Genomic DNA, 17,469 nt, shown 5'->3' on the forward strand with positions numbered 1-17,469 from the left:
ATCAGGGGGATAAACCCTCTGCTGGTTGGAGTCATACCTAGCACAAAAGAAGATGGTTGTGGTTGTTGGAGGTCAGTCAACTCAGCTCCAGGACATCACTGCAGAAGCTCCTCAGGGTAGTGTCCTCGGCCCAATCATCTTCAGTTGCTTCATCAATGATTTTCCTTCCATCATGAGGTCAGAAGTGGGGATGTTCACTGATGATTGCACAATGTTCAGCACCTTTTGCAACTCCTCAGATACTGAAGCAGCCCATGTCCAAATGCAGCAAGACCTGGGCAATAACCAGGCTTCGGCTGACAAGTGGCAAGTAATATTCACACCACACAAGTGTCAGGCAATGACCATCTCCAACAAGACGGAATCCAATCATCAACCCATGAAGTTCAATGGCATTACCATCACTGAATCCCCCACTATCAACATCCTGGAGGTTATTATTGGCCAGACCTAGACTCACCATATAAATACTGTGGCTACAAGAGCAGGTTAGAGGCTAGGAATCGTGCGATGAGTACCTCCTGACTCCCCAAAGCCTGTCCCCATCTACAAGGCACAAGTCAGGAGTGTAATGGAATATTCCCCACTTGCCTGGATGACTGCAGCTCCCACAATACTCAAGACGCTTGACAACATCCAGGACAAAGCAGCCCGCTTGATTGGTGCCACATCCACAAATATTCACTCCCCCCACCAGCTTTGCACAGTAGCAACAGTATGTACCATCTACAAGATGCACTGCAAGAATTCACCAAGGCTCCTTTGGCAGCACTTCCAAACTCACAAACAGTACCATCCAGAAGGACAAGGGCAGGAGATACATGCAAACATCAGCACCTGGAAGTTCCCCTCCAAGTCACTCACCATCCTGACTTGGAAATATATTGCCATTCCTTCACTGTCACTGGGTCAAAATCTTGGAACTCCCTTCCTAACAGCACTGTGGGTGTATCCACACCATATGGACTGCAGCAGTTCAAGAAGGCAGCTCACCATCACATTCTCAAGGGCAATTAGTGATGGGCAATAAACGTTAGTCCAGCCAGCAAAGCCCACATCCCGTGAGTGAATTAAAAAAAAAGGTGGCATTTTACACTGCTCTTTCTTTAAAGACTCCCTTTCAGACACTCAATCTTCAACTGCATTGAGGCTCACTACTTGTCCTGGCTGGTTTGCAATAATGCAGTAACTGGTTAGTTTTTAAAATGTCTCCTGGATTAATTCAAAACGGCTTCTTGACCATGTTAGTTCCTATATTAAATAAGGTTTTGAATTAGACTATAAAATGGTCAAATCAAACTACAATTAATTTTAAAACTACCATCATGTGACATTGTCACCACGCCATCATCTCCCCATAAACGTCCAGGTATGCCCTGTCCAGATAAGTAGGACAAACCAAAACAAAAACAGAATTACCTGGAAAAACTCAGCAGGTCTGGCAGCATCGGCGGAGAAGAAAAGAGTTGACGTTTCGAGTCCTCATGACCCTTCGACAGAACTTGAGTTCGAGTCCAGGAAAGAGCTGAAATATAAGCTGCTTATATTTCAGCTCTTTCCTGGACTCGAACTCAAGTTCTGTCGAAGGGTCATGAGGACTCGAAACGTTACCAGCTTATATTTCAGCTCTTTCCTGGACTCGAACTCAAGTTCTGTCGAAGGGTCATGAGGACTCGAAACGTCAACTCTTTTCTTCTCCGCCGATGCTGCCAGACCTGCTGAGTTTTTCCAGGTAATTCTGTTTTTGTTTTGGATTTCCAGCATCCGCAGTTTTTTTGTTTTTAGGACAAACCAAATCTGACCAATACCACCCCATCAACCTACTCACAATCATCTGCAAAGTAATGCTATCAAGCAGCACTTACTCAACAATAATCTGCTCGCCAAAGCTCATTTTGGATTCCATCAGAACCACTCGCCTCCAGATCTCATCACAGCCTTAGTCCAAACATGGGCTCTCTCTCTTCCTCTCTCAGCTTGTAGCTACTCCTACCACGAGATCAGATGTTATGCTATGTCACGCTCGTCTGTCTTGTGCCATCCTCAGACATCCACATCTGCAACCACTCTGTGACATCCATCATCCAACTATGCCTAGGTTGACCCCTGTTTCTGCTGCCCTCCACCTTGCACTCTAATAAATATCTCTGCAGCTTTTTAGTTCTGATCAAATGACCAAAATATTAACATTTTCTTTTATAGATGTCCTTTTTTTTTAAAGAGTTATTTTTGCTCTTGCAATTTCAGGTCCCTCTTCATTTGTCTTATGGTCAGTATACGGAGTTTTAAGCATATGTCTTTAGTATCCACATTTCAAAAGGCCTCTATGTTCTTCCACAGATCTTAATTTATTTTCCAAGTTTCTGGGGCATATAGGAAAGTGTCACATCTTATGATTTTTTTTTCCTTGTTACAAACTTGAGTTTTCTTACTGTTAATCCCATCCTTAATCTTTACAAACATAAGACAGTGGAATTCCAGAGGTGAGGTGAGAGTGATTGCTGTTAACATCAAGGCAGCATTTGGCTGAATGTGGCATCAAAGAGCCCTAGCAAAAGTGATATTAATGAGAATCAGGGGAAAACTTTCCACCAGCTGGAACCATACCTAGCAACAAAGAAAGATGGTTGTACTCATGGCAGGCCAATCATTTCAGCCCCAGGACATCACTGCAGAATTTTCTCAGACAGTGTTCTAGGCCTGACCACCTTCAGTTGTTTCATCAATGACTTTCCACCGTCATAAGGTCAGAAATGGAGATGTTTGCTGATGATTGTACAGTACTCAGTTCCATTCACAATTCCTCAATGAAGTAGTTCGTGCTTGTATGCAGCAAGATCTGGAAAATATTTGTCTGACTGCCAACACTGGCCATTCAATGACATTTTCATTATTGAATCCCCCAGTGGAGTTGACGACAAACTTAACTGGACCGGCCACATTAACAGCGCACCTACAAGAGCAGTTCATAGGCTATGTATTCTGCAGCAAATCAATCACCTCCTGACTCCCTGAAGTTTTTTCACCATCTACAATGCACAAATCAGGAGTGTGATGGAATACCATCCCAGACCAAGTAGCCCACTTGATCGGCACCCCATCCACCACCTTAAACATTCACTCCCTCCATGACTTGCAAAATATGGTTGCAATGTGTGCCATTGACAAGATGCACTGTAGAATGTTGCCAAGAGGTTCTTCAATAGCAAGTCCAAAACCCACAACCTCTACCACCTAGATGGACATGGCCATCAGGTGCATGCAGGAATATCACCACCTCCAAGTCGCACATCATATCCCAACTTAGAAATTTAATGCCATTTCTTCTTCAGCATTGGGTCAAAATCTGAGAATTCCTGATCTAGCAGCGCCTTCACCACACAGACTGTAGTAGTTCAAGAAGGTGTCCATCAACAACTTCTCCAGAGAAATTAGGGATGGGCAATAAATGCTGGCCTTACCAGCAAAGCACATATCCTGTGAATTAAAATATCTTTTTTAAAAAAAATCTCTGCGACACTCTGTGAAAAAGCCTTTCTCTGTGAACCATCACTAAATCCTGGTTTCACATTCAAAATATTTAGGTGGTTGAGCCACATATTTTTAAAAGAGAAACAATCTTAAGGTTGATATCATTCCTAAAGTATTTTGTTCAAATCTGAATATAGGTATTAAGAACTGTTTTTTTTCCAAGAATGTTATAGAATTCTTATGGAATTAGCAGGCACAGTATGAGGCCTTCTGGAAGGAGGCAATTTTCTATCTCTCTGGACAAAAGACATAAGAAGTCCCTAGAAATGTTGAGTTCTCCTGGATCAGGCTTCCATGTTGACATTCCTAAGTTTATACGGTGGCGTCTTGTACCGTCTTATCTATATAAGTGTCTGGTAAAAGCTAACAAGTGATCCTCAGCATAAGGTAAACTAAAAGATAGCCTCGAGGTGAAGTGATGGACAGGGGAGGTGACCCCCACCCCGACATCTTGCGGATCTGTCCTGTATTCATTGATTATAAGGGTCTGAGCAAATTACTGACATGACGTAAGCAACAAGCCTCTAGAAATAAAGTATATTAATGGGTGCTCGAAGACTGGGGACAGCCCTCACCTATCAGAAGACAGGTTCCTGATACCTTAGCCAGCTCGAGGAGGCAAAGAACAAAGAGAGAAGACGACTGCTGTTAGTAAACAGACAAGAGACTATCACTTCCAGCTGCAGAGATCGGCTACATTCGCTTGTTCGTTCTCGAGAATCGGTAAACTGCTTGCAACTGTCACAGGTTGTATGTTTTTCTTGTCTATTTAGCATATGCATCTTATCTAAATTGTTGCTTATTAATCAATGTAATAAGCTACCTTAAAATTTTAGTTCTCGATCACCTACTTTGGGTGACCTGTCACTCCCGAATGTGAAAACTTAAGTCTTCTCAGCAGAGGAGGCAAATCAAGAATGCATTTTTGGCATCTACAATGCAAAGGCTCAAGAACTTGGTCTGTTGCTTTTCTCAGCTTTAATTTTGGATGTCATGAAACTGTTAACCTTATATTAAACACAAACACAGAATTACCTGGAAAAACTCAGCAGGTCTGGCAGCATCGGCGGAGAAGATTGCTGCCAGACCTGCTGAGTTTTTCCAGGTAATTCTGCTTTTGTTTTGGATTTCCAGCATCCGCAGTTTTTTTTGTTTTTATCTCATATTAAACACTGCTGTCTGCATGGCAAAAGATGGCCAACTGCATCACTGAAGAACATAAACAAGTATAAATGTAAAACAAAAGTATATTTCACTCACATTTCTGACAAGTACTGAGTACTGATTTATAAATATTAAAAAATATTGCAAATACAGACTATAATTAACAAGATGAGCAAAGCATGTGAACTTTTTAAATCTTACCTGGGTTGTGGTGGTGGTTTGAATCTTTTTAATTTCCTTCCCGGCTTCTTTGCCATCATCAGATCTGTCAGTATCAGATACTGTGCTAGCAGCATCTAAATTACCAACAGTCTTTTTGGAAGACAGTTCTGAGTCAATGGGTGTGCCAATCATTTCCGAATATTCCATTACTTTTGGAACAATTCCCTCCGATTCAGACAGGATATTCATTTCTTCCAGATTGGTTGGGATTTTGAAATCCTTATCCTGAATAATAGATTTTGGACTTGTAATGTCTGAGTTACTGGTCATATGAGCTAACAGCCCCAGGTCATCACTAGCACTTGTATGTATTTGGTTCTCTGGCACATTTGCAATGGAAATATTTTCAGCAGCAGGCAGTTCAGCCAGTAGTTTTCCCTGTTGGTTTGTTGCTTTATCAAAGACAAATGAGGTACTATTAACAGGTTCATCATCCTTTTCATCTACCAGAGATATCAAGGGACCACTGTCTCTTTGTTCCCTTTGTTGAGGAATGGAAGTGCTATTAATATTGTTCTGAAGTTTCTCAACGGCAGAGGTATAAACATTGTCTAACAGAGATTCTACCTCTACCAGGTTACAATTCTCTGCAACTACCAGTGTCTCAGGTGACAGGTCTAGATCATCAAGTTTTACTTCTGTGGCATCTACCTTCTCAGCTTTTATATCCACCAAGAGGTCATGAACCTCCACATGTACTCCAGTTGTTGATCTGTCTGAACTTCCAGTTCCATTACTGGATACTCTTGCTTCAACTAGGAGATTTCTAGAATCTGTGTTAACAGAGTAGTCAGTTTCACTCTCTGGGCTCTGAGTCTGGGAACCATCCTCGATTTCTCTGATCTCTATGCCTCCTTTGGATCCCACTGCTTGAGCTGAAAGGCCAGAAATTGTGCTGACACTACCCTTTTTTCCTTTTTTGATGTTCTCCTCTTCTTGCCTTTGATACTCTTCATACATCTTGGCTAAGTATTCTTTGTGAGCTTCATAGGTGACCTTCAGAAATAGGTATGTTAGTTAGAATTAATCAACAGCGGCTACAGATATCTAAAGGACCAAATCATTCAGATATATTTTAAACAATCTGCTTATGAATCTGCAAAAGTACAAGTAAATCTGAATTACAAATAGTACCATGGGTTTTGCCTCTTATCCACAATAGACATCAGTTTAAATCATTTCAATTAAAAGAAACATGTACCAGTTGGAGTTAAAGAAAAAACTGCTAAAAACTATTAGGAGTCATAATTTTACTTTGTCAGTTTATACATCAGGAAAGTAAATCGCAACTGAATGAAAATGAAACATTGACAAAATAATGCATGACAAATATAATTTCATGGGCTTGTCTTCAGTCCAGAATAAATTTATTTCATTATTGGCATTACGTTTTTAAAATGTGGCAGTACACACTTCTAGTTGGTTAGCACAGTAGCAATTAATCCTTACATCATCAGCACTTCTAAGAAATCCTGTATCTGTGGCGAACATTTCATCTTGCATTGAGGCTTTTCTTAAGGTGAGGATACATTACTTTGTAGTATAAGGATCTGGTACATAAAGAGTCAACAGTACAGTACCACCCACACAGTGATGTAACAGAACACAAGACCTGCACCTAGGGGTCAGTGTAGTATTGGACAGAGCCATGTGTAGAAGCAAGAATGAAGATAGCTCCCAGCTTGGACCTTTACTGTACCTATGTATACAGCTTCTAGTAGTTAATAAGTACTTACTGTTGAACTACCTAAGACTACAAATACCCTATTAAGACCTACCAAACTATGCCCAACACCTTACAATATACTTAAAATAAGTTTCTGATCAACTGCTAATAGTTTCAAACTCTAGCTTCTTGCTAATTAGGCAATTGTAATAAAGTGCAGTCAGAGAAAGAGGTTACTTTTTTACTTGTTTCTCAGCTGACTCCAGAAATTAAAAAACACAAACAAGGATAGATAACCAGATATAGATACCTTATTGATAGCCTAGGTAGGGCAATTTAATAAGTGAGTTACGTTATCAGCAACTATTGGCAAATTAGCAAAAATAATGAACTCTGTGACGTTAATCGCTCAGAAAGCCAGATAATTAAAATGGAAACAAAATTGGGTGTCTTTTTCCACATTCCTCATAACTTCAAGTATATACCCACAATATTCCTGTGTAGACTAGGATCGCAATCAACAGATACTCTAATTTTGATAACAAGATCAACTCGCACTATATTATTTTTATTTGCAATTATTCTTCTAACAGATTAAAAACTTCTATTTCATTTGCCTACATGACCTAACAATTGTTGGCTGCTTCTGGAAAATAATCTAATATAGGAAAATCTTTGAACAGCAGTGCTATGATTCATGATGTTTTGATAACAACAATGACAAAACAACAGAATCCAAGAATACCTATAAACCAATATATCTGGTGCATGTATAAAACAAATCAAATAATTTAGGAAGGCTCTAAAGCAGGCTCGTAATTGGACTGATAGAGCAGTGTATTTCCTTCAGTGCCTGATGGTTAATCACTTTATCTCAGGGATCTAAGGAGAAGGTATCAGAGGGGGAGATTACACATTACACATTGTTAGTTAGAATAGCATATTTTAAGCCTATTATTCTATCTTCTCCTGAGTGGAGGAAGATGTGAGAAATGAAAACTTAGCATGATTAAAACAACATCAACTATTAAATATCATTGTACAATTCAAACTTAATGGGGAAGCAACACTATGCAACCAAGATGGGAGTGCAGCTGTATCAGCTAGACAGTCTCAGCCAAAGATACAAGGGGAATGTGATCTAATATTTGTACCCTATTGGTTTAGAACTTTAAAAAAAATTACAGCAAATGCTTAAAGAAAAGAACTGTCAAAATAATAAAACTCATTCCCATTCCAATCAATATATGGAATGAATTAACAGGCAACAGAGTCAGGAAATAGCTAAGAAGACAACAGACAGCTATCTTGCAATTTTTATAATTTGCCAGAAGAGGGTGACAATGAACTGCTCATGACATTGTGTATTATGTATTTACGGTCTTCAGCTTGTAAACATTTATTAGCACATAGTCAGCTGAACTGCATTAAACCACCTGAAGGAGTAAGTTACTGCTCTCAATTGTAAGTTATGTCACTGTCCATTACTCCATTGTCAGTACTACAGGACTTACACATACGAATTGAGCCTAACAGAAGACAGGCTAACAAGAAGGCACTTAACAGCAGAATTTGAACATTCACTTTCATAGACAACCACTGCCGACTTATTGAAATTAAATTTACAAATGAACAAATCCTACCTTGGAATGAGCTATTGAGAGAGTATCTACCCAAACACGCCAGCCTCCCCATTCATACTTAATTGCATGATACAAGAGAATACGGAAAATGTTGTAAACCATCTCTGTGATTTTCTGTTCATCTGAGCATTTTGGATTTATATACCCAAGGGAGAACATCCAGTCTTGCCAAACTGAACACTGCAAGAGACACCTAAAAAGAATACACGACAGTAGAAACATGTGTTATGACCAATGCAGTTGGTAAAGCGGAGTTATTTAAAAATCCCAAGGGGAAACTTTAAACAATTGTCATAATCAATAATTTTAAGTGTTATGTTTGAGATGCGGCTCCAAACTCAGGAATCAGACCACTAGTTTGAGGTTTTACATTAGGCTAAATTAACATTTTATTAATTTACACAGGTTAAAATATATGTGCACATGGCTACAAATTACTATTATCATAACTTTTAACAAATTCCCAAACTAATGTCCATTAAGGCAACAACAATCCATAGATTTAACCAAAACACCAGGCAAAGTATTTTCACCTTACAAATTCAAAATTAGGTTCTTTCCACTATGGAGCCAGTTGGAGGCCTTTTGATCTTACATTGCCTCTGCCTGCACACCTGAAAACTACTGAAGTTATAACCACCACCACTGATTGAATTCAAATTCTCATTGTATCACCAGTCTCTTTAAACTTTACCTTTTAACAATGAAACCCCTTTCATAGTACCAATTTTATTAGTAATATAAACATATGGCTTGGTATCTGTTAGAAAGGCATCAGATTTTCACCCCATTTCTTGAATGCTCTATTCGAAAAATGCAAATGCATGCTCTCTCTCTTCCATATCAAAACTAGTACCTATCAAAGCACCCAGACTAGCTGGCTTTAATCTAATTAAGACATTCCCACTAAATGTCTATTTTAAAAGAAAAATATTTTCCAAAATATTATATACTTAATAGCTTCATGACAACCTGTATATATAGAAATCGTTTCCATCAACACACTGTTAGTTCCATCAACATCTATGCCTCCCCCTAGATGATTAATTGTTAAACCTGCAAGAACGTTCCTTGGTCATGCACAAAGTTCAGCTATGGCTGCTTCTAGTGATATATATGGGATGTGCAGGAGAAACACACCTTTCAGTTAGACTTTAATTTTAGTAGTCAGTCTTGCAATTAAAATCCCTTACATAACTTTAACTTCATAATACTGTTAAATAGTGTGAAAAAATTAATTGAGTAGGAAATATTAGAAAAGTTTTTTTGTAAAATGGGAATGTGAGCATTAATTTTTGTTCTTCGTCAAGAAATTGATGTGAAAAATGTTAATTTTTAAGGAGACAATAAGGGAAACTGTTTAAAGTTGGGATAATACTAGAATGGAGGGGAGAAATGACATCAGGACCTGTATTTGCAAATACCATGTATGTGGCAGGGGAATTTAGGAAGGAGAAATATGTTGACAACTACAGGACTCCTGCTCTTTGGAGAGGTGGGTGAGCAACCAGCAGATGCAGTTTAATGTAGATAAGTGTAAAGGCATGCAATTATGGATTAATTAATGGATTATTAAGCAGAAAGATTATAGGAATAATAATTAGATCCTTCAAGGCCTCAGCTATTGGTTATTGCCAAAAATGAAAATGGGATATTAGATACTGTGAAGTAAGTTGAAGGAGGCTACATTTTCATTTATGTTGTAATCAGACTACACCTACAGAATTGTATGTGGTTTTGCAATTACTATAGGAAGGATGTAGTGAACTGAGTTGGAAAGGGTATACACACAAATGTATAATTGGACAGGTTCAACTAAATGTATCCACCATGCAGGTATGTTAATTATTGAAATACATAAAATATATGTAAAAATAAAAAGGCATACGTAAATCAGTCCCTGTGCCAGCTGTGTCAACATACCTTCTGTTTTCCCGACTGTTACTGAATAATTTTATCATATCCGACAAAAATAGTCGTCTAACTTCCATCAGCTCATTGCTTGGTGTCGAATTTTTCAACAAAGTGGCAACTACCTTGAGAATCACTAAAAAAAAAAGTTACACATGAAATTACATTGATATATAAATAAACTGGGAGTGTTTTGCGCATATAGCATAAATCAGGTAGACCAGGTCAATCTGAAAAACTCAATGTCTCCTCCATACTATTTGAGGCCGAATATACTTTAAATTGGATTAGTGAGATGTCACTGCAAAACAGGTACTTTTTAGACAACTCAGTGATCGGGAGTGTGGGACAATTGGTGGGACAACTACCACTTAAACACAACCACAATGCTATGAGAAGTTGTTCATCTATCAATGATAGAAAACAGCAATACTTGAGAGGACCAGGCACCATAACTTCAACTAGGGACCCCAGATTTCATAGCGGAGGAACTCATTGAACTAACAATTGATGAGAGTCCATGCAAATTATTCAGCAGGAAAGGGAAGAGGTGGCAAAGCACATAAACAACACAAGCATTGTCCCCAGGACTGGTTGCAACGCAACAGGAAAAGAATCATTGATATCACCAGGACCACCAAGGTATGACTGTCCTTCACGTTTTGTTTTACTCTCTACACAATCCTGCATGACCCTACAATATCCCTGGCATTATCAATCCTTCCTTTGCCCACTTTTGCCCCTCTCCTCAAGGCAACATGGAACAATTCACTGCACCTTTTCCTGCTCCTGTTCTCACAACTAAGTTCCATACAGCAGACTTGCTGTTTCTTTCTGTCATTATCCACACTATGAAAACTGCCTCAGACATCTTGAAAATCTTTCATCGGGGCAATTTTCTTGCAGCAGAATCTGGCACACAATAGGCAGGAAGTTACCAGATCAAATATGGTTCCTAAAATAAAAGCAAAAAACTGCGGATGCTGGAAATCCAAAACAAAAATAAAAACACCTGGAAAAACTCAGCACGTCTGGCAGCATCTGCGGAGAGGAACACAGTTAACATTTCGAGTCCGTATGACTCTTCAACAGAACTAAGTAAAAATAGAAAAGAGGTTAAATATAAACTGGTTGGGGGTGGGGGGATAGAGCTGGATAGATGGCCAGTGATAGGTGGAGATAGCCAAAAGATGTCATAGACAAAAGGAGAAAGAGGTATTATCTAAGGAATGTGCTAATTAAGGGTAGAAAGCAGGACAAGCAAGGTACAGATAGCCCTAGTGGGGTTGGGGTGGGGTGAAGGAAAAGGATCGAAATAGGCTAAAAGGTAGAGATAAAACAATGGATGGAAATACATTTAAAAATAATGGAAGTAGGTGGGAAAAAAAAAATCTATATAAATTATTGGGAAAAAAAGGGATCAGAAAGGGGGTGGGGATGGAGGAGAGAGTTCATGATCTAAAATTGTTGAACTCAATATTCAGTCCGGAAGGCTGTAAAGTGCCTAGTTGGAAGATGAGGTGCTGTTCCTCCAGCTTGCGTTGACCTTCATTGGAACAATGCAGCAGGCCAAGGACGGACATGTAGGCATGACAGCAGGATGGAGTGTTGAAATGGCAAGTGACAGGGAGGTCTGGGTCACGCTTGCAGACAGACCGAAGGTGTTCTGCAAAGCGGTCACCCAGTCTGCGTTTGGTCTCTCCAATGTAGAGGAAACTGCTTTGGGAGCAACGAATGCAGTAGACTAAATTGAGAGAAGTGCAAGTGAAATGCTGCTTCACTTGAAAGGAGTGGTTGGGCCCTTGGACGGTGAGAGGGGAAGTAAAGGGGCAGGTGTTGCACCTTCTGCAGTTGCATGGGAAGGTGCCTGGGAAGGGGTTGAGGTGTACGGGGTGATGGAGGAGTGGACCAGGGTGTCCCGGAGGGAACAATCCCTGAGAAATGCCGCCGGGGGTGGGTGGAGAGAGGATGTGTTTGGTGGTGGCATCATGCTGGAGTTAGCAGAAATGGCGGAGGATGATCCTTTGAATGCGGAGGCTGGTGGGGTGATAAGTGAGGACAAGGGGGACCCTATCATGGTTCTGGGAGGGAGAGAGTGTGAGGGTGGATGTGCAGGAGATGGGCCGGACAAGGTTGAGGGCCCTGTCAACCACCGTGAATGGAAAACCTCGGTTAAGGAAGAAGGAAGACGTATCAGAGGAACTGTTTTTGAAAGTGGCATCATCAGAACAGATGCGATGGAGGCGAAGGAACTGAGAGAATGGGATGGAGTCCTTACAGGAAGCGGGGTGTGAGGAGCTGTAATCAAGGTAGCTGTGGGAGTCGGTAGGCTTGTAACGAATATTGGTGGACAGTCTATCACCAGAAATTGAGACAGAGAGGTCAAGGAAGGGAAGGGAAGTGTCAGAGATGGAACATGTGAAAATGATGGAGGTTCGGAAATTGGAAGCAAAATTAATAATTTTTTCCAGGTCCAGACAAGAGTTATAGTTCCTCGTCTTGTACACAATAAAAACCAATGGAAAAGGAAGCCATCAACCTTATTGGCAGAGAGACAATAACATGGGAGATAGCCAGACATAAGTGTGTTTGAGCATCTTTATTTCCTTTGCTGGTGCTTTGTATTGTCACTTATCTGCTACTGCTTAACCTCATCACTACATGATATGCGTGCACCTCTCTCCTTTCCTACAGTCTTGCCGTTACACAAACCGAGGGGGAAAACTTTCCAAAGATACACTGTCACTTACTCTCATCATTTCAAACAACAGCACAGAAATTAACTCCCTGTGTGGTGTCGACAATGAGCTATGCAGGTTTGTATTGGGTGTTTCATTTGAGCACAAATAAACAGGACCAAATGTCAGTGAAAAGGACAGCCCAAGAAACAGCTGAGAGAGAGTGGCGACAAAGAGCAAGAACACAGCAGGGAATAAAACAGTGCAGGAGAGTGACAGTTGCCACGAGAACAGTAGGAAGGAGGGAGAACAATGAAAGAAAGATTACTTTTGTGTGCAAACCCTTAACTGTAAATGCTAAACGTAAAAATAATCTAATCTTTTCTAGTCACGATCTACTTTGTACCATAGTCCTCCATTCAAGATGTCAGAGTAGTCTGCGTTATGCATTTCTTCCTGACCGATAGTCAAAGATCTGATTTATATAGGGTAACCTGACCATATCTATTTCTTTCCCCCCATGTTGGGTGGAGGCAGAGTGTAACCATCATATTCAGCCCATTACTTTAGGAAACATGATTTGAAGCTACCTTTTGAGAACACTGTGATGACCACTTGTTTCAGTTTCTAGGGGAGCTATTTAGAACAAATAGGAAGTACTGCATTCAATAGCAATAACCGGTATACAATGAGTGAATGTGGACTTATACCATGTTCATACAGAAGGTCTGAAACAACTTTACCTATCTCCAGACAGTTATATTTTAGATTAATATAAAACAATTGTGGCATCATATTAAGCATTAAAGAGATCACTATCATATGCAACTACTGCATAAAGCTGTAATGATCCACTGCCTTAACAATATTATTCAGTATCTCTATTACATTGTTCCAAGATAAGTAAATACTGTTTTTCCCTTTGCCTTGTGAAAAGTCAGCACACAATACAATATCTTATGCGCCATTTCAACAATAATCTATTAGCCTGATGTTCTCCATACTATCGAGGCATTTTAATTAAAAGGAGTTCAACCAGATTTTCAAAATCAATTTTTTACCACTTACTCACAGGCAGATGTTTGCTAAATATCGAGCACTATACTGTCTTGTGGTGAAGATATCCAGCTCACAATTTTTCATCAGGACACCGTGTCCTGACACTGGAATGTGATTAAGATTTTGCCACATAGGAAAGCACTGGTGCAAATGCTATGCTGCCATTCCAAAATGTAGCATTGTATTGTTATACGAATGCTTTTGTTTTTAATTTCATGAGAGTCGATTTTGAAAATAAAAATCCCAGAGACTGAATAGAAGCATTCAAAATTATGAAGATTTTAATAAAGTAAAGAGAAACTATTTCTTCACGCAAGCAGGTCTGTATTGTAATCAAAAGTCTTAAGAGTTAAAATAATTGGCAAAAGAGCTAGAGGGAAATTAAAAACATTCTTCGTTCAGAAGATTGTTGAGATCTGGAATGCCCTACCTGAAAGTGTGGAATCAGATTCCACATTAAGTTTCAAAAAGCAATTGGGCATGCACTTGAATAGGGCAATTTGCCGGGTTATGGGGGAAAACCTATGGAGTGGGATGAATTGAACAGCTCTATCAAAGAGCTGGCAAAGGCTTGATGGGCCAAATGGTTTCCTCTACACTGTAAGGTTCTATGATTCTTACACAGTGGGGCATAAAACAGTGCAGGAAAGGGTGAGAGTTCACCACAAGAGGAGCAGGAAGGAGCAAGGACAGATCAAGGTATAAAGCAACAATCCACCAGCAGCCAGTCTGTGGGTTCAGAGCCCGCATTTGGAAAGAAAAATCGAGATGTGACATCACGGGGAAGCAGGTAGGTGTTTGGTTGCTGAGTATTTCCTATCTATCTTCACTAAAGTAGGAAATAAACTGGTGAGTCTCATCTTATTTTAAACTAAGGCTCATTATTACTGCTAAAGTATATTAAGTATGAGAATGGTTAATCAGGATTAGTAAGGTTTATTAGTATTGTTAAGGTTTACTAATAGCAGTAAGGTTTATTAGTATTAATATAGGTTTATTAGCAGTGGCAATACTTATTAGCAGTACTAAGGTTTATTAGTAGTGGCAAGGTTATTAACCAACCGATAAAGGAATGGCAGGGCTGCTCCAACCTCTACAGTGCACACCACGTGCTTGGTGATGTCCTGGATAACCATTTGTGCAAGAAATGTTGTCAGTTGTAGCAACTTGAGCTCTGGGTTTTGTCAATTGTAGCAACCTGCATCACTGTGGGACATCTGTGAGGTTCAGAGCTTCGTGGATAGCAGTTTATACTTGTGGTAACCCCACAGCTTTAGAGTATGCAGGGAGAAAGGGAATGGGTGACCGCCAGACAGTAAAGTAGAAACAGGCAAATAGTGCAGGAGTCCCCTGAGTGCATCCCACTCTCCAACCAGCACTTAGTTCTGAATACTGATGAGAGTGATTGTTCATCTGGGGAGTGCAGCCAGAAGGAAGTCCATGGCACCAAGGGTGACTGAGCTGTACAGGGCGGAAAGGGAGACTGGAAGAGGAATAGTGATAGGTGATTCAATAGTTAGGGGGATAGACAGGCATTTCTGCAGCCAAACGTGAATCCAGGATGGTGTATTGCCTTTCTAGTGCAAGGGTCAAGGATGTCACTGAACGACTGCAGAGCACCCTGAAGCGAGAAGATGAACAACCAACATGGTACACATTGGTACGAACGACATAGGCAGTAAGAGTAACATAGTCCTGCAGTCAGTATTTAGGAAGCTTGGTAGGAAATTCGGAAGCAGAAACCCAAAAGTAAAAATCTCCAGATTACTCCCAGTACCATGGGCAAGTGAGTATAAATATAGGAGGGTAAAGCAGATGAATGCATTGTTGGAAAGGTGATGATTCTTGGGACATGGGGGCTGGTTCTGATAGAGATGAGACCTGTACAGACGGCACCTAAGTAGAGCCGGGACTGAGTCCCTTGCAGGGCAATTAGCTAGTGCTCTTGGGAAGGATTTAATCTACCTTTACATGGGTGTCGAAACCAAGACGAAATATCAGAAAAAAATGCCCAGGTGCAGAAAATACTCAGAGATAGAGCACGGAGTAATCCTGAGGTTACTACTTTTGAGGTCTTGCTTTTTAATTTCCTTCCTAACTCCCTAAAATCTGCTTTCAGAGTCTCATCTCTCTTCCTACCTGTGTCATTGGTACCAATGCAGACCATAACCTTTGGCAGTTCACCCACCCCCAGAAGGATGTCCTGCAGCCGCTCTGTGGCATCCTTGACCCTGGCACCAGGTAGGCAACATACCAGCCTGGAGTTATGTTTACAGCCGCAGAAACATCTGTCTGATCCTCAGACTATCAAATCCCCTATCACTATTGCTCTTTCATTCTTCTTCCTCCCATCCTGTACAGCTGAGCTACCCGTGGTAGCACGGACCTGGCTCTGGCTACACTTCCCTGAGGAACCATCTCCCTGACTAGTATCCAAAATGGAAAATCAATTAGCAAGAAAGATATACTCAGGGAACTCCTGCATTACCTGCCTGGTTCTCTTAGACAGCCTGGCGGTCACCCATTCCCTCTATGCCTGCACACTCCTAACCTCCCTAAACATGCTATCCACGCAGATCTCCGCCTCACAGATGCACCGCAGTGACTCCGAAACCTGGAGCTCAAGCTTCTGCAGTCAATGGCACTTCCTGCAGATGTGTTCATCTAGGACACATGCTGCGTCCATGACTTCCCACATACTGCAGAATAGACCTTCCAGTCAGCCAAGCTGCCCTGCCATACTCTAATTTAAAAGATATTTATTACAATTAGAATAAGCAGAATAACTTACCATTTACTTACTAACCAACTCCTTCTGCTGCACTGAAGAAACAAAAATGTGGAAAAAAGGAAATCCCACCTCCCCCAAACTCCCCACTCACTAAACACGTATCAGCTCACTCTGCTTGCAATCTGCACTCCACATTTGATACAGTGCCACACAACAGACTTGTGAACAAAATTATAGCTCATGGAATAAAAGGGACAGTAGCAACATGGATATGAAATCGGCTGAGTGACAGGAAACAGAGTAGTGGTTAATGGATGTTGGTTTGTAAAGGAGTTCCCAAGGGGTCAGTGTTGGGACCCTTGCTTTTCCTGATATTTTTAATGACCTAGATCTTCGTATACATGGCACAATTACAAAATTTGAGAAAGGTACATAGCTTGGAAGCACTGTGAACTGCGAGGAGGATAGTGCAGAATTTTAAAAGGGCATAAACAAGTTGGTGGAACATGTGGACAAGTAGCAGATGCAGGTCAATGCAGAGAAAAGTGAAGTGATCCGTTTTGGTAAGAACATGGAAATACAACATAAAATAAAGGGGATAACTCTAAAGGGGGTGCAGGAGCAGAGGGACCTGAATGTACATGTGCATAAGTCAATAAAGGCAGGATAGCTGGTTAATAAAGCATAGAATATCCTGGACTTCATTAATAGGGATATAGGGCACAAGAGCAAGGGGGTTATTTTCAGCCTCAGCTGGAGTATTGCATCCATTTCTGGGTGCTATACTTTAAGAAAGATGTGCAGAAAAGATTCACAAGAATGGTTCCAGGGATGAGGAGCTTCAGTTATGTAGGCAGATTCAGT

At 40.5% G+C, this 17,469-nt stretch overlaps 1 protein-coding gene across 2 annotated transcripts in view; it reads right to left on the bottom strand.

Moving 5' to 3' along the window:
* nbeaa (neurobeachin a) overlaps window positions 1-17,469 on the bottom strand; it is a 1,069,212-nt gene that overhangs the window by 790,484 nt on the left and 261,259 nt on the right. For both annotated transcript variants that reach the window (XM_041199054.1, XM_041199053.1), the window contains exons 20-22: window positions 10,150-10,273; window positions 8,227-8,419; window positions 4,897-5,913 (exon numbers count right to left, since the gene is read on the bottom strand). In XM_041199054.1, the coding sequence (XP_041054988.1) occupies window positions 4,897-5,913; window positions 8,227-8,419; window positions 10,150-10,273 (1,334 nt within the window). The remainder of the gene's footprint in view (window positions 1-4,896; window positions 5,914-8,226; window positions 8,420-10,149; window positions 10,274-17,469) is intronic.

This window comes from Carcharodon carcharias, chromosome 11 (assembly GCF_017639515.1).
Source record: "Carcharodon carcharias isolate sCarCar2 chromosome 11, sCarCar2.pri, whole genome shotgun sequence".
Taxonomy (NCBI): Eukaryota; Metazoa; Chordata; class Chondrichthyes; order Lamniformes; family Lamnidae; genus Carcharodon; species Carcharodon carcharias.